The sequence below is a fragment of the Loxodonta africana genome, chromosome 1, assembly GCF_030014295.1.
Source record: "Loxodonta africana isolate mLoxAfr1 chromosome 1, mLoxAfr1.hap2, whole genome shotgun sequence".
Lineage (NCBI taxonomy): Eukaryota > Metazoa > Chordata > Mammalia > Proboscidea > Elephantidae > Loxodonta > Loxodonta africana.
In genome coordinates, this window is record NC_087342.1 from 65,404,142 (window position 1) to 65,431,400 (window position 27,259).

At 40.2% G+C, this 27,259-nt stretch overlaps 1 protein-coding gene across 3 annotated transcripts in view; it reads left to right on the plus strand.

Moving 5' to 3' along the window:
* The window catches only part of CDKAL1 (CDK5 regulatory subunit associated protein 1 like 1), a 764,092-nt gene that overhangs the window by 717,437 nt on the left and 19,396 nt on the right, over positions 1 to 27,259 (plus strand). For all 3 annotated transcript variants that reach the window (XM_064281331.1, XM_010596186.3, XM_023555762.2), the window contains 2 exons: positions 608 to 691; positions 4,342 to 4,506. In XM_064281331.1, coding sequence (XP_064137401.1) covers positions 608 to 691; positions 4,342 to 4,506 — 249 coding nt within the window. The remainder of the gene's footprint in view (positions 1 to 607; positions 692 to 4,341; positions 4,507 to 27,259) is intronic.

The window sequence follows — 27,259 nt, forward strand, 5'->3', positions numbered from 1 at the left end:
GAAAAAATAAAAATAAATATGGGAGTGACAGTTTTAGCAAAGAAGGGACAGTTGCAGAAAAAAATATATACATAATAAGGAAATAAAAAAGCTGTGATAATTAGTCTTTTTGGAATTGTATGCAACATGGGAAATGTTTAGGTGCAGAAGCTTAATGACTAGTATCTGGAGACATTTCTTTAATTTTCGGTCCCTCACAGCTCAAATGAATGTCTATTACTACTCTTTCATTTTGCCAAAATATTTTCGTGTATTTGGATTAGAAGCAGCTTGTTCTGGCTTGCTTTGAGACTTTGTTTCAAGAAACAAAGTGATATTTAGAAGATTTTTGTATGTCTTTGAAGCCTTAATTATCTTACTTATGTTGAACAAGGAACTAAGATCAAGTTCTGTTTCACAGTTATGTAAGAAAATAAGACTTCATACTACACTAATTTTATATTATCCCATAATTTGTGTCTTTCGGGCAGTTTGAATCAGTGATTCTTGGGTTAGCTGTTAAATAATTCGCAATCTAAAGTCTACTCTAGATTATTTGGGCAGGCATTTATTTTGGATTATTAGATGTTTGCTCTGATCTTTCCTGTTTTCTCCCCTCTCTCCATAGATTGGTGAAAGACAACAAGTGTTAGTAACAGAAGTATCTTTTGATTCCAAGTTTTATGTTGCACACAATCGATTCTATGAGCAGGTAAGAAACACTTCAGTATTCTTGGGTTTTCTTCAAAATGAGAAAGAGATTTGAAAGTAAATCAATTTAAGTAAAAGGGAGAAGGTTCTAGAATCTTGCAACATCAAGGCTATTTTATAACATCAAGCCAGCCAGCCCAACATGGGGTTTTATCTTTGTGGATTATCTACAATATATTCTGCACCAAGGAATGAGTGTATTTAGTGGTTTTAGTCCATCTAATCTTTGACAGGACTAGTATGGGGACTTGAGGAATTTGAAACTGTACAATTAGCACTGCCAAAATTCCCAGAACCTGGCAAAGTAGGGGACGGGGGATCCTACTCATGAGACAGGAAGGGTGCCTACATGGAAGACATCAGAGTGGAAGGCAGAGATTGCCTCTTGCTGTCACACCCCTCAGACAGGTTGGTGTTTTTAGTTTTGTTACTCTTACTTTTCTTTTTTTTTTTTTTTAATTTTTACCTTAACCAAAATGCTGGGGACAGAGCAAAAAAAAGCGTACCCCTGCGACTCAACTGAAATTGGGTGAACAGTCCTGGAGACCAGTGTGGAGATGAAAACAAAGTTCACTTTGAGAGTTTGGAGGTCAGCCCTGGGGACTCCCCAGTTACTAGCCTTGCTTCTCTGCCTGTGTGAGCCAGGCTGCCTTGTCACCTGTGTAACCAGAGTTCTATTTCAGCATTTGGGATTCTACTTCTCCAGGTGGTAAAGCGATCCAAACATGACTGAAGAAAACAGAGTGCCTCCCTCAGAGGCATAACCCTGGCATGGGCCAAGGAAGAGATGAGATACACAGATTCCCATGGGGTATAGATTCCCATGGGTCCTTCCAGGCAAATGGATTTCCTTTTTTTTTGTTATCCTGTCTCATCAGATGAGAAGTTAATTTTTTTCCTACAGGTCATGATTGGAATTAGAGCTTTGGAAGATTTTTAGGGAAAGTGTGGGCAAGATAAGTAAGGGATGGATAAGAGAAACAGACTGCCCATGTTAGAAACTGGGGAAGCAGTAGCTGATGAGGTCTCCAGCATTTATGTTTCACACAGAGTAATATCAGACTGGGCAGTGGGCCCTCAGGAAACATGGGGGGCATTACAAAAGTCCAGACTAAACATGCCCTGTGTAATACCCAGTAGACACTACAGTTGAGTAGGATTTCCTATATTCCACATTTGAGCTGAGTCTCCCCACATTTTCCATCTCATTAATATACTCCAGAGAGCCATTTTCCTATCCAGGCCAACCTTCTGCTCAGCCCTGGGGAGGAGCTTGATTGCATTTTGGTTGCCTCTTCCCTCTCCTTTCTCTTGCCATCTGGGTTTTTGCCTCAGCAGGGAACTTTTTTTCCCTTCATTTTAAAGGCAATGGCATGCCTCATTAGCTGTTTCCTCCAATTTAAAGCAGTTGGGCTTTTTCCAATTATTAAAACCGGAGGGGGAAAAACAGTGAGCCCTTCATTCAGCAAATCAAGGAGGGTGATTTTCCCCCAGAATAGCACCAAATCTCCCAGGGATAGTTTCCTCCAGAGAGTTTTGTTAATTTTTTATTTTGTGAAAACTGATTTAAAAGCGCTTTCATGTCCTGGTACTGGAAAGCTCCTTGAGTGGGTTTGTTTGCCATGAGTAATTCACTTCACCACCCAGGTGACCCTCTTCGTATATTCTGATGAAGCAGTGCACTCAGTGGTCATAAAAATCAAACTCAGAAAGACCAAGATCCAGTTTTGCCTCCCAGAGAAACTGGCTGCAGAACTTCTGGCCCTCATCCAACTTTTTTTTTGTCTCTACAACTAAGCATATCAAAGATTTCATAGAAATTATTTTTTATAAGTAAGATGAGTTCCAGAGGTGAAGATTGTATCATCCAAAGTGTTGCTGCATTAGAATCGGTCTATTTATTTTGGATCTTAGCTTGAAAAGATTGGCTAGGAGCTAGAGCACTGGAATAGAAGTGTGAGGGACATGTAATGCATACAAACTACCTGTAAGTCCCACAGGAGGGGAAACAGTTGCTTGAGGTAAACAGGTACTTTTATCAGTAATCTCTAGTGGAAAGAGACCATCTGACAGTTTCCTCTGAACTAGCCAAAGTAAAGTACCCTTCAGAGGAGCTGGCTCTATATGGAAGCAGGCTCCTCCAGGAGTAACAAATACATGCATTTTATAACAACGAAAGGAATGAATGGCAACCATTCATTAAGGGGCCATTTAGCCCCAAACACCAATGTTTAGAATATTGAAAAGGTTGCTTTTAAATGTTCTCCCCAAAAAAACATGTGCTCACGCGGGCACGCACACACACATACATCCTCACACAAGTATGCCGGCTGCTATTTGAAGTGTCTACTCAAACCACTACTCTGACAGCTAGTTTGGAAGGTATTAAAAGGAGAGGGCTTTCATCAGCGCTGTCTCAGTTTTCTCCGTTGCATGGGGCAGCCAAGCGCAGAATATCAAAGGCATGTGCAAAAGTGGCTGGCTGATGGCTGGGGGATTTCCCAGGCCTGCCTTCCACATGCCCTAGGACAGCAGGCATCCTGCAATGAAAAAGCAGTGTCTGCAGCCTGGTAGCTCCTCCCAGCAATGCCTTCTCTTCCTCCTAGGTCCGCAGATCCTTGAGTAGCTGGAGGACAGAGCCCTCTTAGAAGCCCCTAGAACTTGGACCATGTAACGTTGTAAAATCCTACCCAATATTTCCAGGGGATCACTGCTGTTCTTATGGCCTCCACCATGAGCTTACATCTTAGGGAGCTCGTTTGAGTGAGCGAGGAGTCTGTGGATGGTGCCCATGATGGCTGCTAACCAAAAGGTTGGAAGTTTAAATCTACCCAGAGGCACCTGGGAAGAAAGGCCTGGTGATCTCCTTCCAAAAAATCAACCACTGAAAACCCTATGGGGCATGTTTTTCCTCTGACACACATGAGGTCTCCATGAGTCAGAGTTGACTTGAAAGCAACTGTTTTTTTGTTTTGTTTTGTTTTTGAGTGAGTGAACAGAAATTTAAATCCTAGAGACAAACGCAAAGGAAACAGAATGATGTTTCTTCTCTGCCACGCAAAATACATATTATTTTCCATCCATATTATTTCATCTCAACCCCTTTTAGATGCTATCATGTCAGACTCCTGGGGGGTGGGGTCAACCCTTTGCTTTGTTATACCCCAAGCTTATATCAGCTAACCATAACAATTTCTGCAGCCAGCCTAGTGAAAGCATTTAGATGTTATACAGGACACATAAAATTCTCTCCATTAAACCTTTTAAAAATAATATTTTCTACCAACACTTACGAAGCACAACATATGAGTAAAAAATGAATACAAATTGTCACAATCAAGAGGAGCCCAAATGATGACTAAATGTCATGTAGTATCCTAGACAGACTCCCAGGTCAGAAAAGGGACACAAGGGGAAAACTGAAGAGGGAAATCTGAATAAAGTATGGACCTTAGTTAATAATGATGTATCGTATTGGTTCATTAATTATGACAGATGTACCACACTTATGCACAATGTTAATAATAAGGAACTAAGTGTGCAATATATAAGAACTCTGTACTATCTTCTTAATAGTTCTGTAAACCTAAAACTGTTCTAAAACGTTTGTGAAAAAAAACTAATATAAGCCTTCTCAATTTTTTTTTTAAGGTATTAGTGCCAAAGAACCCCTCATTCATGGGGAAAATGGTCAAAGTGGACATTTATGAATCAGGAAAGCATTTTATGAAAGGGCAGCCGGTATCAGACGCCAAAGTCTACACGCCATCCATCACCAAACCATTAGCAAAGGGAGAAGTCTCGGGTTTAACAGAGGTGAGTAAAAGACGCTTTCCTCTCTGCCCTGCCCGTGAAATGGCAGGTGGGAAAGCACGGTGCTTGCAGAGCATGGTTCTGTTATCATTTGTAGTTCCTTTTTTATGGATGCATGAGGCTTTAATCCTTTCTGACAGATCAAAATCTGAATTAGAAAATTACATTTGTGCTGATGCCTATAGCTTTGCTTCTATGTCTGCAAGGGGAAAAACTGTTTCTGGTTCCAGGCTGTAAGCAGAAGGCAAAAGCCATTATATGCAAGTGAGAGATTTAACACCAAAGATGATCTGATCCGATATGTTTCTGTGTCAGTAGAGCCCGAGTGGAAGGGGGTGAGGAAAGGAAAGTTTTTTTGCTTTACGAAACTGTTTATAAAATAGTAAAAACCTCCATTTGAACAGGCACTAAACCATATTGGTATATGTGGTTATTACGGTGCCTTTCTCTAGGGTGTTAGCTGCATATCTGCTTTAGTCCTGTGGAGTGAAAATTAAACATTTTTTTTTCTTTTCTATAAAAAAGTAACCTGACCCCTATTTTATACCTTGGTAAATATGGCCGTTTGCCAAGCTCTCTCTTACATTTCGTTGAGCTACAGTTGTAAAAGCTGATGGAGTGTGAAATGAAAATGTGTATCACATTTCTAAGCATCATTTGATGTCCTTTCTCCAATGCAATTGTTAAGCTTCAAAAAAAAAAAAGCATATAGCAATGACTTAATGGGCAGAAAAAACATCACTGATATTTATCCAGCCACATAATTCCAAAATTGTTTCAATCTATGTATTATCTTTTCCCTCAAAATAAACTTCAAAGGCATGTTAATTAAAACAAAGGAAAGATAGCTTTCCTTTGGCAGTAGTGACAAAGGGTACTATTATCTCTATTATCACTTCCTGTGATGGACTCTTATATCCAAACACGAGTGACAGCTTCATGAGCTTGACAAGTATGGGTGAAAAATCTGTATGCGTACTGCCTGCCTGAGAAAGGAATGGAATAGACTAGCCTTTGTTACAGCCCTGCCAAGTGTATCTTGCTTCTCCACCGGCAGTGAACTCTAAAACTCCATATGCATAACCATTCATTTCTGCTGTTGTTTTAAAAAAAAAATTATAGTTGGGGGTTGGGATGGAGGGCCAGGGAAGAGCAGTGTAATCCAGCATTTAAATTATATTCCTAGGGATTCGACTTTTGATATGCTGGCTAATCCTTGAGAAATGTGTTTAAGGCAGTTGGCTTACTTTTTTATTTTTCTACATCATATGTTTTACAAAGGTTGATTTTTAAATTGCCACAGTGAAAAGGATTTTCAATAGTGGGCAAATTATCATTTCAAAGATCCTGCTGGAAATGTAATGCCTTTGTGTGTACCTATTGCAAAGGGTGACTTCCTGACAAAATCGTCATTGCCGGTTGCCATGGAGTCAGCTCCCACTTCTGGCCGCCCCACGGTGTCAGATAGACCTGTGCTCCACAGGGTTTTCAGTGGCTGAGTTTTCGGAAGTGAACCACCGGGCCTTTCTTCTGAGGCACCTCCAGGTGGACTTGAACCTACAGCCTTTTTTTGGTTAGCAGCCAAGCACATTAACTATTGCCCTACTTGGGAACCCTGAAATCATTGTTAACAATATAAGAATATTATTATTAATAATATAAAAAGTGTTACTTTCTCAAAAAAAGGACAGCATTGTTTAAATTCTGTGGAACTTTAATTAGTAAAAATATTAACTTAGCCTTTTCTTAGCCTCTTTTACTCTTCCCTCCCTCCATCCAGCCTAGGAGATGGTATTGTCCTCAGTTCTACCACAAGCCCTACTCTGAGCCAGGATGACCCGAAAGTCCTAGATGAGATGAGGGTAAAGGTCAGTGGCCTTCCTGGGCCTCTAGAAATAGAGCATACATGAGGCCGAAGGGTTAAGAAGATCAATTTGGGTATTTACATTAAGGGAAACATCAGGCAAGTCTTTTACCAGCATGTGTGACTTTGTATAAATTATTGAACATTGCTCTGTGCTTCATAATTACTTGTCAGCTTTTAAAGATAAGCTAAACTCGTTGGGGTCGAAAGGCCTTGTTTAATGAATTTGTCCTAGTGTTATAAGTGTTTTTGCTGATGGTATAACCAAAACAAAATATGTAAGCAGAAGGAGCAGCTCTGGGTTTTGTAGGATTTTAATGTAGATTTTAATTTTAATGTCAATAATAGAGGTTATAATCATGTCAAAGTCATTTTGAGTTCTTTGAGCACTGATAAAGGTGCTGAAACTCTTGAATAGAGAGATCACCCTAACTTTGTATGTATCAATGAAGCACGGCCTTCAGGGCCAGATACACCTGGGCTTGCATCTAGACTCCCCCATTTTTCCTGGGCACATGATTTCTGAGCTTTAGTTTAGTCTGTTAAATGGGAATAACGATGTCTATCTCATAGGATTGTTGAAAGAAATACATTCAATAGTGTATGTAAACCACCTAATAAAAATCAAACCAAGCTCGTTGCCGTCAAGTTGATTCCAACTCCTAGCGATCCTATAGGACAGAGTAGAACTGTCCCAGAAGGTTTCCAAGGAGTGGCTGGTGGATTGAACTGCCATCCTTTTGCTTAGCAGTTGAGCTTTCAACCATCAGGGCTCCAACCACCTAATACTGCTGTATAAAAACCAAAACCAAACCTATTGCCCTTGAATCAATTCCAACTCATAGTAACCCTGTAGGGCAGAGTAGAACTGCCCTGCAGGGTTAACGCTGGTACACAGGAGGTAGTTACTAAGTGCGTATTTCTCCTCCTCTCCAAATCTAGTTGCATCTAAAAGAAGAGCAGGCTCTACTAACAGTTTTGTGTTTGTTGATTTTCTTAGCCACGATCATGCAATACAAGTTTGAAATTTTGGGTTTTTCTTTTTGGGAGAATTTCTCTACTAGGATAATCTATTCAGTGGCAGGGGAACCAATCCAATCGAAATTTCTACCTTTCTGAAATTTCTAGGCTTTTCTTAAGTTTTCAGAGAATGATAACCTCCCCTGACATTCTTTTTAAAGAAGCCTAGAAATGCCAAAGCATCTAAAGCAAAATATTGTGTGAAAAATTCTTTTCCATAGCAAATGCATTTCCTTGAGAATTTTATGATTATTCTGTAAGTGTTTAGCTCTATGCTACTTTGGACTTATTTCTTCTTACCCTAGCCCTGTCAGAAAGCCCTGGTGGTGCAGTGGTAAAGGGCTACGGCTGCTCACTAAAAGGTTGGCAATTCGAATCCACCAGCCGCTCCTTGGAAGCTCCGTGGGGCAGTTGTGCTCTGTCATATAGGGTCACTATGAGTAAGGATTGACTCAACAGCAACGGGTTGTTTTTTTTTGTTTTGTTTTGTTTTGTTTTTAGGTCTTGTTAACCTCTCGATAAAACTGGTGAGAGGTACAACAAACTGGGGGAGAAACACAAGGCAAGGAGTCATGAGATCTAGATTGTAGGGTTCTGGGTCTTGTGGTAATAGACTTTGTAGCCTTTTGTATATCACTAGTATGTCCCCTGAATTATGCTCCCTGAACCTCAGTTGTGTCACGTGTAAAATGGCAATGAATAGTGGTCATTAAGGAATCTTCTAGTGCTAATAGTCTATGATTGAAATATTTCATTCGACAAAAATGTATTGAATGCCTACTCTGTGGCCGGCATGGAATCCTATAAATATTAATAGAAATCAGGCCTTGTTATTTTCACATAATAAAAGGAAAATGCCCATAGCATGGTAGATAGCTATAATAAGGTCAAAAGGTTACTGCCCTCAAAGAAATTATATTTTGATGGAAATGGAATACTGTAACATCTTTTTTTATGATTATTGAATCAAACTTTCCAGTTTGATTAGCAGAATGGAGGATGACAAAAAGGGAAGGATAGAAAAGAAAGACAGTATTAGTCTGATTATTTTTAAAGACGATGGAAGCCAAAATGCCACCTCCAACCTAAAAAGGAGCATTTTTGAACAAGTATTATTTACGGATAATTAATTTCAGGATAAGCGTATGTAATAATTATTCAGTGGAAGGCATCATGGAGCTCAAAGGGATAACTATAAATCAAAGCCAGGGTGGGTCATGAGCTTTTCTGTGGAAAGCATCAACTGACTGTGTTGTTAGGACAGGAGAGAAAGGGGGCGGAAGAGGGCATATGCTTTCACAGATGTTGTCGGACAGTAGTCCTCCAAGCGTGGTCCCTAGACTGGCAGCATCAGCATCATCTGGGAATTTGTTACAAAGGCAGATTCTCGGGTGTCACCCCAGACCTCCTTAATCAGTGGGGCCCCGCGGTCTGTTTTTGAAGGAGCCCTCCAGGTGATACCGATGCACGCTGGAGCTGGAGCACCACTTTTCTAGGAAAATGATTCTCAACTGGGGGAAGAGTGTTTGCTATTTGTAAAAGCGTTTTTAGTATTTTAATGTCATAATGCCAAACTTTTACAGTACCAGCTTCAGAAAATAGAGGTAAACAGCTTCTTGGGTGATGGAGGTTGTCCCTCATCTATGGACTATAAAAATGATGGTGTGGGTAGGATGTATGCCTGTGCTCCTGTTTAATGAAAGGGGCTAGAGGAATAAGAAGCTTGAGGAGAAATACAGCTTTAAGATGTTAAGTGCATTGATATTTCTACACTGCTCTCACGTGGAACCTAAATTTGTGGTAACATATTCTGTTTAACGTGAGGTTTCCTTGGAAAATTGCTAGGTTGTTCAGCCATTCTGTCTGAAAAAAAAGCCACTGTGATAAACAAGGCCTAGTGTCAACTGTACCAAATTCATGAGCATTTGATAGCCATTATCAAAAACGGAGATCAATGAGTTTATTGTTTTAACTGTGTATTGTGGAAAATGTCAATCATGTACAAAGTAGAGAGAAAAATACGGTAGCCCATGTACTCATCAAAAACCCAAACCAAACCCGTTGCCATAGAGTCAATTCCAACTCATAGTGACCCTATGGGGCAGAGTAGAACTGCCCCATAGGGTTTCCAGGGAGCGGCTGGTTGATTTGAACTGCCAGCCTTTTGGTTAGCAGCCAAGCTTTTAACTACTGCACCACCAGGGCTTCATGTAACCAGCTTTAACAACTATCAACCCATGGCCAGTCTTACATCATCTATACCATTATTCACCCTTCAGCAGATTATTTTGAAGCAAATTTTGTTTCATCTGTCAGTATCTCAGTCAAAACTCAAACCAAACCCACTGCCGTCAAGCTGATTCCAACTCACAGCAACCATATAGGACAGAGTAGAACTGCCCCATAGTTTCCAAGGAGCCCCTGGTGGATTCGAACTGCTGACCTCTTGGTTAGCAGCTATAGCACTTAACCACTATGCCACCAGGGTTTCCAATATCTCAGTAAATATCTCTAAAAGATGAAGACTCCCTTTTAAAACTTACTCAAAATACATTATTAAATCTAAAAATAATTAACATTCATTCTTCAGTGTCATCAAATATCTAGTCAATGTCCAAATTTTCTAATTTTTTTGTTTGATTTGTAATGTTTAGACAAATAAGACCTACACATTACAGTTAATATGTTTCATAAGTCATTTTTCATCTGTAGATTCTCCCTTTTTCTCATTTTTTTTTTCTTTTTGTTATTGCAGTTTATTTGTAGAAGAATCCCACTTGTTTGTCCTGTGGCATTTCCCACAGTCTAGATTTTGCTAATTGCATCCTCTGGTATTATTTAACATGCTTCTCTGTTCCCTTATGTGTTTTATAATTTGCTGGTTAGATTCAGAGATTTAATCAGATTCAGGTTTGATTTTGTGACAAAACTATTTCTATGGCGCGGGGCACTTCCATCCATCATGAGGCATAGAATATAATATCTCTTTACAGTGTTAATAGCAGTTGATGTACTTTGCCTGGACTCATTCACTCATTATCATGCAAAATGGTGGCATTCTGATTCTCTTTCCTTCTTCATTTGTTAGCTAAAAGTACTTCTATGAAGACAAGCTTTCTCTCATGGACTCTTTGTTTACCCTGAGGTATACTACATTTAGGAAGGGCAGAATAAATCTTTCCTTTTTTTTTTCTGTTTACCAATTTTCAGTATTTGAGTTGGTTCCCTAGCATTCTCCAAAAGTTACCAATGAGAGTTTTTTTTAGTATTCTTATAAACTCTTCGACGGCAGTGGGTTTTGTTTTTTTTTATTATAAACTCGTGGATTTTTACATGTATCTGATGTGTTTTTATCCATTGTGTTATTATTCTTAATTGATGCTCAAATTGTTGCATTTTTGGACTGTAGAAGCTCTTCAAATTGGTTTGTCAATCCTTGTCATATAGCTCCTGAAGTCTTTGTTAGTTTCTTTGTTTTGTGGTATGATAATATGTTCCAAGCTCATCTTGGACATTCTCTGTTCCAGACCCGAAATCAGCCACGTCTCTAAAGAGCCAGCCCAGGTTTCCTTTTTTTTTTTTTCCTTCTCGTCTTTTCATAATTACATTTTAATTTCTCATTCAAAAATTTATACACGTTGTTTTGTGACATGGGTTGCAATTCCCATAATGTAACAGCACACTCCCCCTTTCAACCCCCAGTTCCCTGTGTCCATTCGTCCAGTTCCTGTCCCTTCCTGCCTTCTTGTCTTGCCTTTGGGCAGGAGTTGTCCATTTGGTCGTGGATATTTGATTAAATTAAGAAGCATGTTCCTCACATGAGTTATTGTTTGTTTTATAGGCCTAATATTTTTCTGAAAAGTGGACTTCGAAAGTAGTTTGAGTTCTGAGTTAGCAGAGTGTCTGGGGACCGTAGTCTCGGGGATTCCTCCAGTCTCTGTCAGATCAATAAGTCTGGTCTTCTTTCATGAATTTGAATTCTGTTCTACATTTTCTTCCCATTCTGTCTGGAACTCTATTGTGATCTCTGTCAGAGTGGTAGGTGGTGGTAGCTGGCACCATCTAGTTCTTCTGGGCTCAAACTGAGATTAATGTGGTCCTTTAGTCCTCTGGGCTAGTATTTTCCAAGTGTATTTGGTTTTCTTCATTCTCCTTTGCTCCTGATGAGATGGGACCAATAGATATATCTTAGATGGCTGTTCAAAAGCTTTTAAGACCCAAGCAGTATTCATCAAAGCAGGACGGAGAACATTTTCTTAATGAACTATAGTATGCCAATTGACCTAGATGTCTGTCCTCTGAAACTATGGTTCCCAGCCCCCAGCCCCAGCAACTTGGTCATTCAAGGTGTTTGGATGTGTTTAGGAACCTTCTGTGCTTTTGCCCTGGTCAGGTGGTACTGACTTCCCCTATATTGTCTTTCCCTTCACCAGAGTTGACACCTGTCTACTATCTAGTTAGTGGCTTCCTCTCCCCCTCCCTCCCCATCCATGTAACCATCAAATAATGTTTTTTTCTGTGTGTAAGCCTTTTATTGAGTTCTTATAATAGTGGTCTCATATAATATTTGTCCTTTTGTGACTGACTTATTTCACTCAACATAATGACCTCCAGATTCATCCATGTTGTAAGATGCTTCGCAGATTCATCATTGTTCTTTATCATTGTGTAGTATTCCATTGTTTGTATGTACAATAATTTGTTTATCCATTCTTCTGTTGATAGGCATTTAGGTTGTTTCCATCTTTTTGCTGTTGTGACTAATGTTGTAATGAACATGGATTCGTATATGTCTAGTCATGAGATGGCACTTTTTTCTCTAGGGTATATTCCTAGGAGTGGGATTGCTGGATCATATGGTATTTCTATTTCTAGTTTTTTAAGGAAGCACCATATCATTTTCCAAAGTGGTTGTACCATTTTACCTTCCCACGAGCAACCCGGAGGAGTTCCAGTCTCCCCTCAACTTCTCTGACATTTGTTACTTTGTGTTTTTGGATTAGTGCCAGTATTGTTGCAGCTCAGATTTCTCTTAGTGAAAAATGATATTTAGAAACTACAAACGGAACAACCAAACCGCAATTAAACAGAATGTTGACACATTGTGAAAGATGTAACTAATGTTGCTGAACAATTTGTGTAGAAGTTGTCAAATGAGAACCTAATTTGCTTGGTAAACTTTCACTGAAAACACTTTTTTCTTTTTTTTTTTTTAAGAAAGAAACTACAGTGTGGGCAAACACTGATTGTTATTGGGTTGGTCATTGCTTTTATGCTTTTCGTTGAGCAGAGATAGGAAATACATTATTTTTCAATTCATTATTAATGCTTTCACCCAGTTCAAATTAAGGAATTTTCTATCTTACCTCTGTAACTTCTTTCTTCCACATCAAAAATCCTGGTTTCCAGTGATACAGCATAATTACTTGTTTGCTTTATCCCATAATACCAATAACCATACCAACACAACCACCAACAATATGATTACTGAAAAGCTTAAGGGCTTTTTTTTTTTTTTGGCTATTTTTTTTGTCGTTAGAGCGTATTCCACTGGGGATGTATGAGCAAAAAATGGTTTTAAAGTAACCTAAAACAGTTCCTCTCCCTACAGCTCTATACCAACAGTTCAGTACAAACTAGAATAATTTGCTTCATTTTGCTTTTAATTTCAGGGAAGTTTTATGATTTAGTTTTGTTTCATAGTTACATAAAATATGTCAATGATTCCAAAATCAAATCTACAAAGGTATATTCAGAGAAGTTGAGCTTCTACCCCTGTTCTCTCTATCCTTTTCTCTCTTGTCCCTGTTTAAGTAATTTTTTCTGCTAGGTTTCAGTTTACCTTCCAAATACAGTGGAAACCCTGGTGGCGTAGTGGTTAAGAGCTACGGCTTCTAACCAAAAAGTCAGCAGTTCAAATCCACCAGGTGCTCCTTGGAAACTCTATGAGGCAGTTCTACCTGTCCTGTAGGGTTGCTATGAATCGGGATTGACCTGACGGCAGTGGGTTTGGTTTTTGGTTTTTTCTGAATACACTAAAACCTGCCAAAGCCGGAACCTGTGTAAGATAAGAACCTGTCAGAGAAGGAAAACTAAATATTTTCCAAGCGATAGAAAAGTAATAAGACTGCCCCCTGTCAAAGGCAGAAAACTTGTGAGACCAGGAAAAACAAGGCAGTCCTGTTGAGTTCCAGTTCTCACAGGTTTCATTGTATATACATTTTCCTTATCTCCACTATCTTAGTTAAATGGTAGACACTTTTCCCTATCTCGCTTGTTTTCACTTAATGACATATCCTGGAGGTTACTGCCTAGCAGTATATAGAGATTCAATGAATGTTTTTAATGGTTTTTGTTGTTGTTATGCTATTAAACAAAATATATGAGAGTCTATGTTGCTCTGTTATGTGTGATGAATGATACTACCCTTCATGAAATCAACAGCTTTTTAGTCAAAGAAAAATAGGCAGAACCACCTTAAAAAGGCTACCAGTTTCCAGGCCTGCAGGAGAGGACTGCAATCTGATGGAAGGCATTTAAGGTGACTAAGGAAGAAAACAATAGCCCAGTCATGGTAGGAGCGATCAGCCAGAGGCCAGCATTGGCAGTGAACATGTGTCCCAGGAGAGAGGACGCTTGGGCCAACAGACTTCAGAAAGCCTGAAGATCGTCTTAACATCACCATGAATGCATCTATTTAGCCGAGCCTGGTACTGTTCTTCATTTGGTTCATTTAATTATTTTTGTTGAATCCATGCTCACCAGGCAACCTGAATATAATTTGCCTTTCTATGGAAATCTTCTTACGAGAAGAAAATAGGTTTGTCCAGCCTTCTACAAGTGTTCTGTTCTCATCAGTTAATAAATTGGCATTCTCGTTTTCTACACTGGTCTCCTGTGCCCATCTGTGCAGTCTCCTCTGTGGGTGCTGAGCTTTCAAGGCTGTGAGGCCAGACCAACCCTGGGCCATGCTGAATTTACTAAGGCAACAAATGCCATCTTATGTGGCCTCTTGAGAGATAGCAAGTGGGTTTTTACGCACTCAGTACCCACTGTACATTGCCATTAGCCAAACACTCTGTGCCTGCTAGTACGACTCAAAGCCAGCATTTATTAAGTGCTTATTATAAATAAAAAAAAAATTTTTTTTTTTTTTTTTTATTATTATAGGCCAAGTTCTGTGCTGAATGTCTTTCATGCATTCTTTCATGTTACCCTCATAACCCTGGGAGGAAGATCCTATTATTATCCCCATTTCACAGATAAGAAACCTGAGCCTCAATATTCAATAAATAGGTCATCCAGAGTCACAAAGTTATAGAATGTGGGAGAAGCAAGCCAGGATTTACACCCAGATCTTACCAACTTTCAGGCCTGTCTTTTTAAGCCTGAGTCCATGCTGCCTTTTGCTTTTGAATTGCAGGAGTCTGATTTGCTATCTTTTAGACAGTCGTTTCTTTTTATAAACCAGGGTAAACGTATTCTGAATAAAAAAAAAAAAAAAGATGAGAAAATGAACAGTATTTGTTAATCATCTCCTATATGTACTCAGTTAAAAGTTGTGTTTGGGTTTTATGTCTGCCTTAGGAAGACAAGGGAACGTGAACAGTACTGCCTATTTTAATAAAGGCTAACTAGTTTTACTACTGCTGTTCATTATCCTTTTATGGCCCATGTTATAACAAATCATCTGAATCTTAACCATTTCTAAAATCGGCATTTTAAGAAGTCAGAGCTATTCTGTGTCTGGTAGAAGATAGAAAAGAAGAAAAATTCCCTCTTCCAATTTTAACTTTAGAAAGTTTCGTGCCAAAGTTTTTATCCTTTTGAATTTATTCCTAGTAGTTGAAAATTAGGAGCCCTGGTGGCACAGTGGCTAAAGCACTCGGCTGTGAACCAAAAGGTCAGAGGTTCAAACCCACCAGCAGCTGCACAGGAGAAAGATGTGGCAGTCTGCTTCAGTAAAGATTATAGACTTGGAAACCCTGTGGGGCAGTTCCACTCTGCCCTATAGGGTCACTATGAGTCAGAATCGAGTTGATGGCAGTGGGTTCTTGGTTTTTTAGTTGAGAATTACATTTTAAAAAGAAGAGGTAGGGTGGCTTCATGAATAGAGCCCAAGGTTTTGGAGTCATCCAGTTTGGGGTCCAATTATAGTTCCTGTGATCTTATACCGTGTACTTCCCTAAGCTACCACCTCTTCATATGTAAAATGGAGATAATAACAGCTGATTCACAGAGGATTAAATTAGAAAATCTAGACAAACTTACCGGTACATAGTACCAAAAAAACCAGCAGCCATCAAGTCAATTCCAACTTATAGCAACCCTAGAGGACAGAGTAGAACTGCTTCATAGGGCTTCCAAGGCTGTAATCTTTACGGAAACAGACTACCACACCTTTCTCCCGCTGAGGGTCTGGTGTGTTTGAACCGCCGAACTTTTGGTTAGCCACTGTGTGCTTTAACCACTTAGCCACCAGGGCTCCTTGGTGCATAGTAGGTATATTAAATATTTGATGAAAGGATCAATAAATATAGATTTAAAAGCATTGATTTCCTGGCAGGCTCATATACTTTAATTTTTTTAAGTATTTCCTTTCAATTGGCTTCTCCTTTTAAGGTATAGTATAGCAGTTACAAACATGAATTCTGAATTCTGATAACCTGGGTTTGAATCTTTCATTTTACCACTTACTAGAAATATCACCTTGGGCAAGCTACTCAACCTCTCTCTACCTCAGTTCTCTCCCCTGTAAATGGGGATAAAAATAGTACCTACTTTACTTCTCTTCATAGAATTTGGAGCCCTGGTGGCACAGTGGTTAAAAGCTGTGACAGATAATCAAAAGGTCAGCAGCTCAAATCCACTAGCAGCTCATTGGAAACCTTATGGGGCACTTCTCCTCTGTCCTGTAGGGTTACTATGAGTCAGAACCCACTCAATGGCAATGGGTTTGGTTTCTTGGTACTATTACTATTGTCATTATTAATTTGTGGTATATGCTAAGGGATTATTTCACTTTATGCAATAAAGGTGAAAACTACATCATCTTTATCATTTCAGGAAACCCTGTTGGTACAGTGGTTAAGAGCTACAGCTGCTAACCAAAAGGTCAGATCCACCAGGCACTCCTGGGAAACTCTATGGGACAGTTCTACTCTGTCCTATACGGTCACTATGAGTTGGAATCAACTCAGCTGCTACAGGGTTTTTATCATTTCAAATGCCGTATTCACCAGCCATTTATTTCTTACAAAATGACAGGAGCCAGATAATTAATATAAGCTCCTCCACATAATGAGAATGACAAATTAATAGAAAGAAATCCAGTAACAATCCCATAATTTGGGTCCCTGTTAACAGACATTTCTTCCTCTCACTTTTTATACCCCCCCCCCAAAGGAGAATATTCTAGACTTGAGACCTGGACATACCATTCTTTTTCTCACATGTGAAGGGAAGGACACCCCAGGGTGCCTCGCTTCCACCTGTTTCTCATCTGCTGGGACTTTGATCCTAATAATGGTTTCACTTGAGCAGTTAGATAGATAGCTCAGCAGCCAGCACCAACGCAGCAGACTGAGCCTGGAAAGGAAGAAGTTTTAAAGAGTGGCAAGGTTTGCCTCATTACCAGACAAAGGGCCAGTAGGACATTCAGGTGTACCAGGTTTTATGTGTACACTATACTGTATTTTCAGAGCTTTGACCCTTAGGAAAGCCCCGTTAAAATGTTTTCCTCTCCATCTAACATTCATTTCCAAAACCACTGAAGTGAAAGGGTCTATTAGTTCAGAGCCAGTTTTGAAAGCACATGAAAACTGCATTCATGAGGTTAAGAAATGGCTTAATTATTAAGTTAAAACAGTTGAAAGTGGATCTAATTTCAAACAGATCAGCTAACCGTGTTAGAAGCAAATGAGGGTACGTTCCTTCCTATTTTTCCTTTCACCCCCAAGACACTGGCTCCAATCCCAAGTAGTTTTTCTAGTTCCTTCTTTTTTTTTAACTTTAAGATTAAATTCTTTATTGTCCATATGTTAAATTGGTGTTACAAAGAATTAAAAGCATAGCACATTTAACATTCTGTGTAGTTCTTTCTTTCTATTGCATCTAATAAGTTTCTTTTGCAGACCCATTAGGACATCTTTGAGTTTTACAGTCTAGATCTATAGCTTTTGCTCTGTGCCACTGAGCTGTATTTTATCGGACATTGCAGCTGAACTAGTATGATTATCAGTTCGAAATGTGTTTACTACGGTCACAATACCTTTCATATACCAATCTGAGTACCATCCAAAGTATCATCAGAGCGAGCTGATGCTAAACAATTAGCATTCCTTTCTCCTGCATCACTAATTGCACAGTCACTGATGGTAATTCTCCTGAGGGTTGTAGCTGGGGCATGGTGAGGGGAATTGCACGCATCAAGGTACTAATGTGCCTTGATGATAATAGTAACAATTTAGTGAGCCTCTACTATGTGACTGGTGTCGAGGCTTCTTACCTGTTGCAGACGGGAGGCATTGGGGCTCGGGGTAGCTAGTCTTTCAAGTCATAATGAAGTGTTCTTTACACTGTTCTACACACTCACAAAGAGACGTTATAGGATGGGATTGAGCAGGTGTTTTCCCCTCTCTCTGTATCCTTTGCCCACATTGGAAATAGGGGGTGGAAGAAACAGTGAGCTTGAGACAAAGGCCCAGAGCAAGGAAGGACTAAAAGCAAGACAAAAGAATCAGGCCTTCTGAGCCTGAATTACTCACATATATAACGTGCAGGCAGTACCTGGTTTCTTGATATGTGTCAGCATTTATTGAACATGTTATCTAGGCACTGGACTAAATATTGGAGATAGAACAAATGGATGTTCTTCTGGTAATACCATTATTCTGTTGTGACCATTGGGGAATGGGGACCGAGGTGAGGGAAGGAGTCTTACATAGGTACACTAGTTGTCCTGTGCAGCATAATTGCTCTTGTGGTTAAAGTTTTATAGGTGACTTTTACCAAATCTATTAAGAGCAAGAGGTGTTCTTCATCATGAAATCTGGGAAAAGTGGAAACAGCTTCCTTATAAGAACTAAAGCCATTTTCGAGCAGCAGCCAAATCTGAAAGGACATCTAAGTCTAGCCTTCTACCCCTGCAGACTGGGACTAAGGAGATCCCAGGAGAATATTATTATCTCCTGTGATGATTTGAACCCAGGTGTCCAGAACTGTTTTTCAGTGCCTGCGTTTTGACTACATTACTTTTCTTTAAAATATCTTACCCTATTTACTCAGCCAACAATCATCAAAGCTAAGGTGACATATGTCTTGGTTTTTCTGGGACAATTCCAGCTTATACCTGTTGTCCTGGTATAAATTAGTAATGGTATCTTTTCCTACTCCCCAGAGTATCCCAGTTTGGGTGATAAATTATAAGGTCATTCCATCAGTTCCTAACGTGGCCCTGTGCTGTGCCAAGCACTGCTGGAATACAGAAATTTAAGATGTGATCCATGCCCTCAAGCAGATTAAAGTCTGGTTGGGAAGACAAGATATACACATATGAAACAAAATCCATAATATATCAAGTGCTAAATTAGATCTTCTCATCAGGTCATAATGGGTTGGAAGATAGGAGATCTCTGGAGACTTGAGTTATCAGCCAGTGAGTGAGGCTCAGGGCTCTTTGCAGACAACAGAAAGCAGTTCAGTTCGTGTGAGCAGGAAGGGGCTTATGAAGGAATACTAGATAGTTCACAGAACCATTGAAAAGACTGGGGAGCAGACTCATACTGAGTTTTCCAGAGGCAACACTCAGAACCACAGAGGAGCTGCTGGTAAGAGGTGTTACCTCTACCCTACAAGCCCCAGCAAGATAGAGACCCCAAACTCTGTCTGCTTCCTCATGAAGCTTAGTTCCCAATCAGTGCCTCACATGCACTGCATCTGATTGTTGGAACCCAGGTCTCATGTTTGCCTTAGGGGCAAAGGAAGCTGGAAAATGCTTCTTGGAATCTATATTGTTGTTAATTGCTGTTGAATCGGCTCCAACTCATGGTGACTCCATGTATGACTGAAAGAAAGGTTGCCTCAGTCCTGTGCCATCTTCGCAATGGTTGTTATGCTCCAGTCGATTGTAGCACCCACTGTGTGTTTTGAGTGCCTTCCAACTTAGGGGACTTATCTTCCAGCACTGTATCGGACAATATTCTGTTGCGGATCTATAGGGTTTCCACTGGCTAATATTTGAAAGTAGATCGCCAGCTCTTTCTTCCTAGTTTGTCTTAGTCTGGAAGGTCTGCTGGTATTTGAAATACTGGTAGCATAGCTTCTAGCATCATAGCAACATGCAAACCAACACAGTACAACAAACTGGCAGACAGGTGGCGGGAATCTATATTAATAATGTGGAATTTACAATGTGGAGAACTGTCAAAATATAAAGAGATTATTCATACAATTTCCACTACAGAGGGTTTCATGGATGTGGTGGGATTAGAACAGGACTTTGAAGGTCAGAAGGACTTAAGCAGGCATGCGGAGAAAGAAATTTCTCTCAATGTGAAGGGAACGTAAGCGAGGTAACAACGCACAGGAATGAATCTGGTCTTATTTGGTCATCCATAAGCAGATGTGAGCAGCTGGGAGGCAGTGAAAAATTATGTTTAGTATGAAGAGTGGGACCACTGGGTTCTAAAGTCAAATAGAAGGATTTGTACCTAGCACATTAGAAAACAAAGTACACGTTATCAGTCCAAGATAAGTTAAGCTGTGCTATGGTAACAAATTAACCCTGAAACCTCAGGCTGCACACAACAAAAGCTTATTTCCAGCTCCCACTGCATGTCTAGGACCATTTAGTGGGCAGTGTGCAATCAGGGATTATCTGCCCTATGCCGTCACCCAGGGACCCAGGTGACTGAGGGTCTCCATGGCAAGGAAAGGCAGCTGCTGGACACCCAAGCAAGGGCTTTTTACTGCCTCAGCACAGGAGTGGCATGTGGTACTTCTTTCACAGACATTGGCCAGGACCTGTCCCCACCTAACTTCGAGAGTCTGGGAAACATATACCTCTATACAATCAAGAAGGGAAAGATGTGGGTAGAATACTTTCTGCCATGCATGGGTGTGAAAGTTTTTGAGCACGAGTGAAATATAGTGAAAGTCATGCGTGTGCATAAAAGCTCATGAGAACAGGGCGACCCTGTCTGTCCTGTTCACCACAGGCTCCAGGCCCTAGCGTGGCGCTTGGCGCATCGTCGACACTCAGTACGTATTTGGTGAACAAACTGGGCTTTCAATGACATGAAGGGTGGAATGGATAGATTCTCTACCACAGGCAGAGAAGTTGAGAGAACAGGAGAGTTAGAAATCTTTTGTGATTTCAACTTTAGGACATTAATATATTCTTTGAGGGTTTAAAAAAAAAAAACAGTCAACCTACCCCACCTGCCTGTGGAAGTCATTTGCTATTTTGATAAGCAGATTGCCAAAGCTCTCTTTTAAGCTGATAATAATCTCAGAAATATAAATTCTTTTCCTGGGAACTGTAAGGATAAGTACTTTAGAGCAGGGCATGCCTGTAACCATAAATTTTAGCTTCTCACTCCTTTCTAATAATGACAGTGGCAGCCTGTTTCTCTTGTCACACTCAAAGTTTTAACTTTGAGTTGTGCTATAGATTGAATTGTGTCCCCCAAAAGTATGTGTTGTAAATCCTAACCTCTATTTTATGCCTGTGGTTATAATTCCATTTGGGAATGAACTTTTTGTTATGTTAATGAGACGATTAGTGCAGGGTGTGTTTTGAGTCAATCTCTTTTGAGATATAAAAGAGATTAAATAAGCATGCGAAATGCAGAGATGGGGGAAGAGAGACACCGAGGAGCCAAGGAATAAGGACTTTCTCCCAGAGCCAGCAGAGAAAACCTCGCCCTAGAGCCAGCTCCCTGAATTCGGACTTCTAGCCTCCCAAATCGTGAGAAAATAAATTTCTGTATGTTAAAGCTACCCATTTGCGGTATTTCTGTTATAGCAGCAGTGGGAAACTAAGACAGGTTGTATCTAAACAAATAGAATTATAAGTATCTTTTTTTTTCTTGTTTTCTAACATAGTTTGAAATGCTTTGAATTTCAAGTGGCGTTAGAGAATCCAGTTCTTACCCGCTCCTCTTAACTCCCAACACAATTCCATGAAATTACTGAAAAACATAAATATTCAAACTGTATGTCAAGTTGACACTTACCTGGTAGATCAACCTATAAAAATAGGACAAAGTACCTTCCGGATTTGCCACCTATTGAGAAAGAAATGGAAGGACAAAAAAAGCGAAGAAACATTGCAGACCTAGGAAGATCAATATTTTTCTTTCACAGGCCCCTTACTCCCAGGGCTTCCTTCTTGCACACATCCAGTTGGGAAATACAGAGTAGCCTTTAAGCGTATGAGCTTGGGTCAGACTGTGTGGATCTGGGATCTGGGCTGAATCCCTTACTCACTGTGTGATCATTGACCGGTCACCTAGCTTCCCTAGGTACATTTCCTCATCTATAAACTGGGGATAATAGAACCTACCTGACAGGGGAGTTTTAACGGTTGGATCATGTGAGTGAATCACTCAGAGCAGTATGTGGCACACAGTAAGTGATCAGTAAAAATGTGGTGTGGTACTGGTGGCATGGCGACAGTCAGTTAAGATGCATTTGGAGCCTTCTTAATCAAGATGCTGATCATGTTGCTGTTGTTATCATTGACTCGATTTTGACTCCTGGCGACCCCATGTGTGTGCAGAGTAGAACTGCACTCCGTAGAGTTCCAAGGCTGCGTTCTCTCAGAAGCAGATCGCCAGGCCTTACTTCAGAGGTGCCTCTGAGTCCGTTTGAATTGCCAACCTTTTGGTTAGCAGTTGGTGCTTAGCCATGTGTGCCAACCAAGATTCCTTTAAGATGCTGATCATATTGTGTCCATAGGCATGGATGATGTTTTGCTCAAATCATGTGTGTACTGAGAGAAGAGGACTTGGCCATTGGTATTTTCAGGCATGCTAGTAAGCAACAACAGCATTTGTAAAGGAGAGTTGCCTAAATAAATACTTTATGATAATGTTTTTTAAGTTCCTCCTTCTCATTGACTTTCGGTGGCTTTTTTTTTTTTTTTTCTGTTATCCTTCATATAAAGTCAGTTCCTCTGTTGTGAAAGGTGACTTTTTTTCTATTCAGTATATATTGTATAAAGAGAAACACAATCTGCCTAACTACCTGTTTCTACTCTCAATAGAAGTTAGATTGAATCTCTCTTATACTCAATACCATCTAGGGTTTCATACTTCAATCAGGGTAAAACTAAAGCCCCAGTAGTGCCCCGCGAGGCCCGTGTGACCTGGCTCCCATTGCCGCTCTGACCTCATCACTGACCTTTCTCCACTGGAACACACTGGGCCGGCCACACTGGCCTCTGTCTGTGCTGCTCTTTGAATGAGAACACACCAGGTAGGCTTCCTCAGCTGGGCTTTCCACTTGCTAGTCCCTCTGCTTAGAATGCCCTGTCATCTCCGTGATATTTCCTGCTAAAATATCACCTTATTAGGGAGGCCTTCTGGAGTAACCCCCTATAAATTAGCAACCCCCACTGCCCCTCACAGCTTAGCACTCCTGATCTTTATTTTTCTCCATCAGATACACCAAATATTTATGTGTTTCTTTGTCCATCTCCAGTTACTAAAATGGAAGCCACATGCGGAGTGGAATTTTGCTTTAATTTCTATGTCCTTAGACATGCCTGGCATGAAGCAGGTCCTTAGTAAATGTCTGTATGAATGAATGAATGAACAGATTTGTGCTGGAGATCTCTATATATACTGTACTTAAAAAGGTTGCAGAGCCCAATATCTGGCCAGCCTCTATTTCACCTGTCTAGAAACACAATAAATGCCCCATAACAAACAATCAGAAGACCTCAGTGTGCTTCAGCTGATCTTGGCCCGGCTCTGTCGTGCATGTGCAGTCAACCGCATGGTGGCTAGGCGGCTCTGCTAATCCTGGCGAAGCTTGCTAACACATCTGGTGGTTCCGCTGGCTGTTGACTGATCAGCCTCAGCTGGAGCTACTGGAATGACTCAGCCCCGTTCCATGGTCTCATCCTACAAAAGGCTAACCTGGGCACGTTCTCCTGGTAAGGCAGAGGAACCAGAACGCAAACAGACATGCACAAGTGCTTTTCAGCCTCTGCATGCATCATGTTTGATAAAGTCCCACTGGCCAAAGTAAGTCACACAGCCAAGACAAGGAAGAGCACTACAAAGTTATGTGACAGAAGACACAGATACAAATGAAGAGTTGGGACCCTTAATGTGTTCAGTTTACCACATTCTATCGACTTGATGGCACTGGGGTTTTTATGACATTTTGGGTTTTGAGCTTATGAATTGTACATCTTTCCACCCTCTTTCTGTGTTCCCACAAGAATCACATTCTGCTTTAACCGTCGATCTAATCCTTTCAGTTGTACAACTCTGTGTCTTATTTTTAGATAAGAAGTTATACAGTTGAAAGGGTTGGATCTCAGAAAAAAAAATCACATGAATCTAAAAATTTAGAAGTTAGTAGAAGTAAAGGGACTTTCCTTCTCATGTTCTTTTCTGTGACCAAAACTTGAGTACCCTAGAGAATGGGTGTTTTTCTCTGAAGTATAGTTGTACCTAACAACTCAACATTATCACCCTTGGGACCTGTAGTGGGCAAAATAATGCCCTGTGCCCCTACTCCCTAATATGTTCACATCCTAATCTCTAGGCCATAAATATGTGACCTGACAAAGGGGAATTAAGGTTGCAGATGGAATGAAGTTTACCAACCAGTGGGCCTTGAGATAACCTGGATTATCCAATTGGGCCTAATCACACACACACAAAAAAAATCACAAGGATCCTTAAAAATGAAAGAAGGCAGGAGACTCAAAGAAGGAGATGTGAGGTCCAAGGGATGCAATTACTGACTTTGAAGATGGAAGGAGGCCATGACCAAGGTGACAGATTCTACCCTAGAGCCTCCAGAAAGAGTCTGACATCTTGATTTTGGCCCAGTGAGACCCATTTTGGACTCTGACCTCTATAAGATAAGAAATTTCTGTTGTTTTAAACCATTCAGTTTGTGGTAATTTGTTATAGCAGCTATAAAAAAAAAAAAAAAAAAAACACTGCTGTCGTGCCGTCGAGTTGATTCCAAGTCATAGCAACCCTAAGGACTAATCTTATCCCATAGAATCCAAGTCAAAAACGAGGAGATGTGTATTGGCAACTGAGTGGCTGTTTATGTCCCATCTATTTTCTACTTTGACCAGTAATTAAAAAAAAAAAAAGAAATACCTTAGGAATTAAGAAGTGGTTTCTAGAGCTAAAGAGAAAAGATAGCCTAGTTACTAAAAAAAAAAAAAAAGTTACTAGATAAGTTAATTATTAAAAGGTTAGCTTATTGAAGAAAAGATAACCTGGGGAGTTAATGCTCTCCAGAAGCCTGGAACCCAGTGCTCTTGAGCCCCACATATTAGGGCCACTTTGTCTACCTTTGACCAACACCTCCTCCACCCCCATTCCTACCCCACTAGAGCTTCCAACTCAAACCACAGAAACCACAGTGGGGGCTTGGGATTAGCACCTATCTGCAATGGTTTTTCTAGTGTGGGTGATATACCCAGGAGTGCAATTGCTGGGTTGTAAGATGTGCACAAAGTCCCTGGGTGATGTAAACAGTTAACGTGCAAGGCTGCTAACCAAAAGGCTAGAGGTTCAAGTCCACCCAGAGGCACTTCAGAAGAAAGGCCTGGCAACCAACTTCCAAAAAATCAGCCACTGAAAACCCTATGGAGCACAGTCCTGCTCTGACACACACTGGGTCACCATGACTCCAAGTCGATTGGATAGCAACTGGTTTAAGGTGTGCACAGTTTCCACTTTACTAGATAAAGCCTGCTTTTTCCGGAAGGAGTTGTATTAATTTATACCTTCAGTGGCATCAGTGTTGAAGTATTCTCGTTCCTCCACTTTTTCACCCATACTTGATATTGTGAGCCTTATTATTTTTAGCAACCTGGCGTGTGTGAATTGGCATCTCATTGATTTTTAACTTTCATTTCTCTAATTAGGAATGAAGTTGGACATATTTTTATATATTTATTGGCCATTCGGGTTTACTCTTCAGTGAAGTGTCTATGTAAACCTTTACCCATTTTTTTTTTGTTTGTTCTTAAACCTTGTTATTGATTTGTAGGATTCCTCTATATGTTCTAAAGTCAGCTATATATGAAGCAAGTGCCTTCTCCCAGTTTGTGCCTTGTCTTTTAACCTTTGTGGTACCTTTTCAGAAGTTGGTTATGTTTTTATGATTTGTTTAAGAACTGTTTCCCCACCTTATAGTTATAACGGTTTTCTTCCCAGATTGTCATCTAAAATATTTCTAGTTCTGCCTTTCCTAGGTAAATATTTCATCTACCTGGAATTGATTTTTGTGCATGGCAGATAGGGGTCAAATTTCATTGTTTTATGTGTATATAACCAATTGTTCCAGATACTTTGATTGGAAGTCCATCCTTCCTACTGGCCTGCAATACCTCTGGTATAAATCAAGTTTCCACATACACGTGAATCGGTTTCTAGCCCTCTACCTAGAATCTTTTCGTATTATCTATTGCTACATAATAGATTAGCTCAAAACTAAGTAGCTCAAAACAACAAACATTCATTATCTCACAGTTTCTGTGGGTCAGAAACCCAGGTGCAGTTTAGGTGGGTGCCTCTGGCTCAGGGCCTCTTATGAGGTTGCAGTCAGGGTGTCAGCCATCTTTTAGGATTCAGTCTCATCTGAAGACTCATTTGGGGGAGGATGTGCTTCTAAGCTTGGTGATGACAAAATTTCGTTTCTCATGGGTTGTTGGACTGAAATCTCAGTCCTTTGCTGACTGTCGGCCAGAGGCGTCTCTCATTTCCCCGTTACACTGGCTTCTCCAAAGAGCAGCTCCCAGCAGCTGGCTTCTGTCAGAGCAAGCCAGCAAGACAGAGTGAGAAAGATGGAAGCCATGGACCTTTGTAACCTAATTTCAGAAGTAATATCCCATTGTTATGTCAAATATTAATAATCAGAAGTAAGTTGGTAAGTTCAGCCCACACTTAAGGGGAGGGGATTATGCAAGGGCGTGAACATGGGGGGTGGGGATCATTGGGGACCATTTTAGAGGCTTCCTGCCATACTTGTAAAAAAAAAAAAAAAAGAGTGATATAAATAATCGAATCTTTTAATATTCATCTCCTTAAGTGACTTTTGATAACAGCCATTATCTCTGACTTCTTAAAAACTATCCATATTCAAAGCAGAAATAGATAGGGAGAATGGACATGCCTTGGAATGGGTTTTTAGAAGAATGTATCTGCGAACATTGAAAGTGATAGGGAAATAGGTAGAGAGAGAAATTGAGAGAGATGCGAACTCTGTTCGTATGGTTGACTTTAATGTAATTAGAGGTGCATACCAGGAGTCAGAATCAACTCAGTGGGAACAGGTTTGGTTTGATTTTGGTACCATGTTAGAGTCCTTGGGTGGTCCAAATGGTTAATTGCTCCACTGCTTGCTGAAGAGTTGGCAGTTAGAACCCACCCAGAGACACCTAGGAAGATAGGCCTGGCAATCTACTTCTGACAGGTCAGAGCCTTGAAAATCCTATGGTCAGTTCTACTCTATGTGCATGTGGTCGCCATGAATCAAGATCCACTAGATAGCAAGTAACAACAGCAATGTACCATGTAATTTTTCTCAGCGACTTTATCTGCATTTTCCAAGCTGAGTAACCATCATGGTGATCTATGAAAATATTTTACATTTTAACTCATTGAT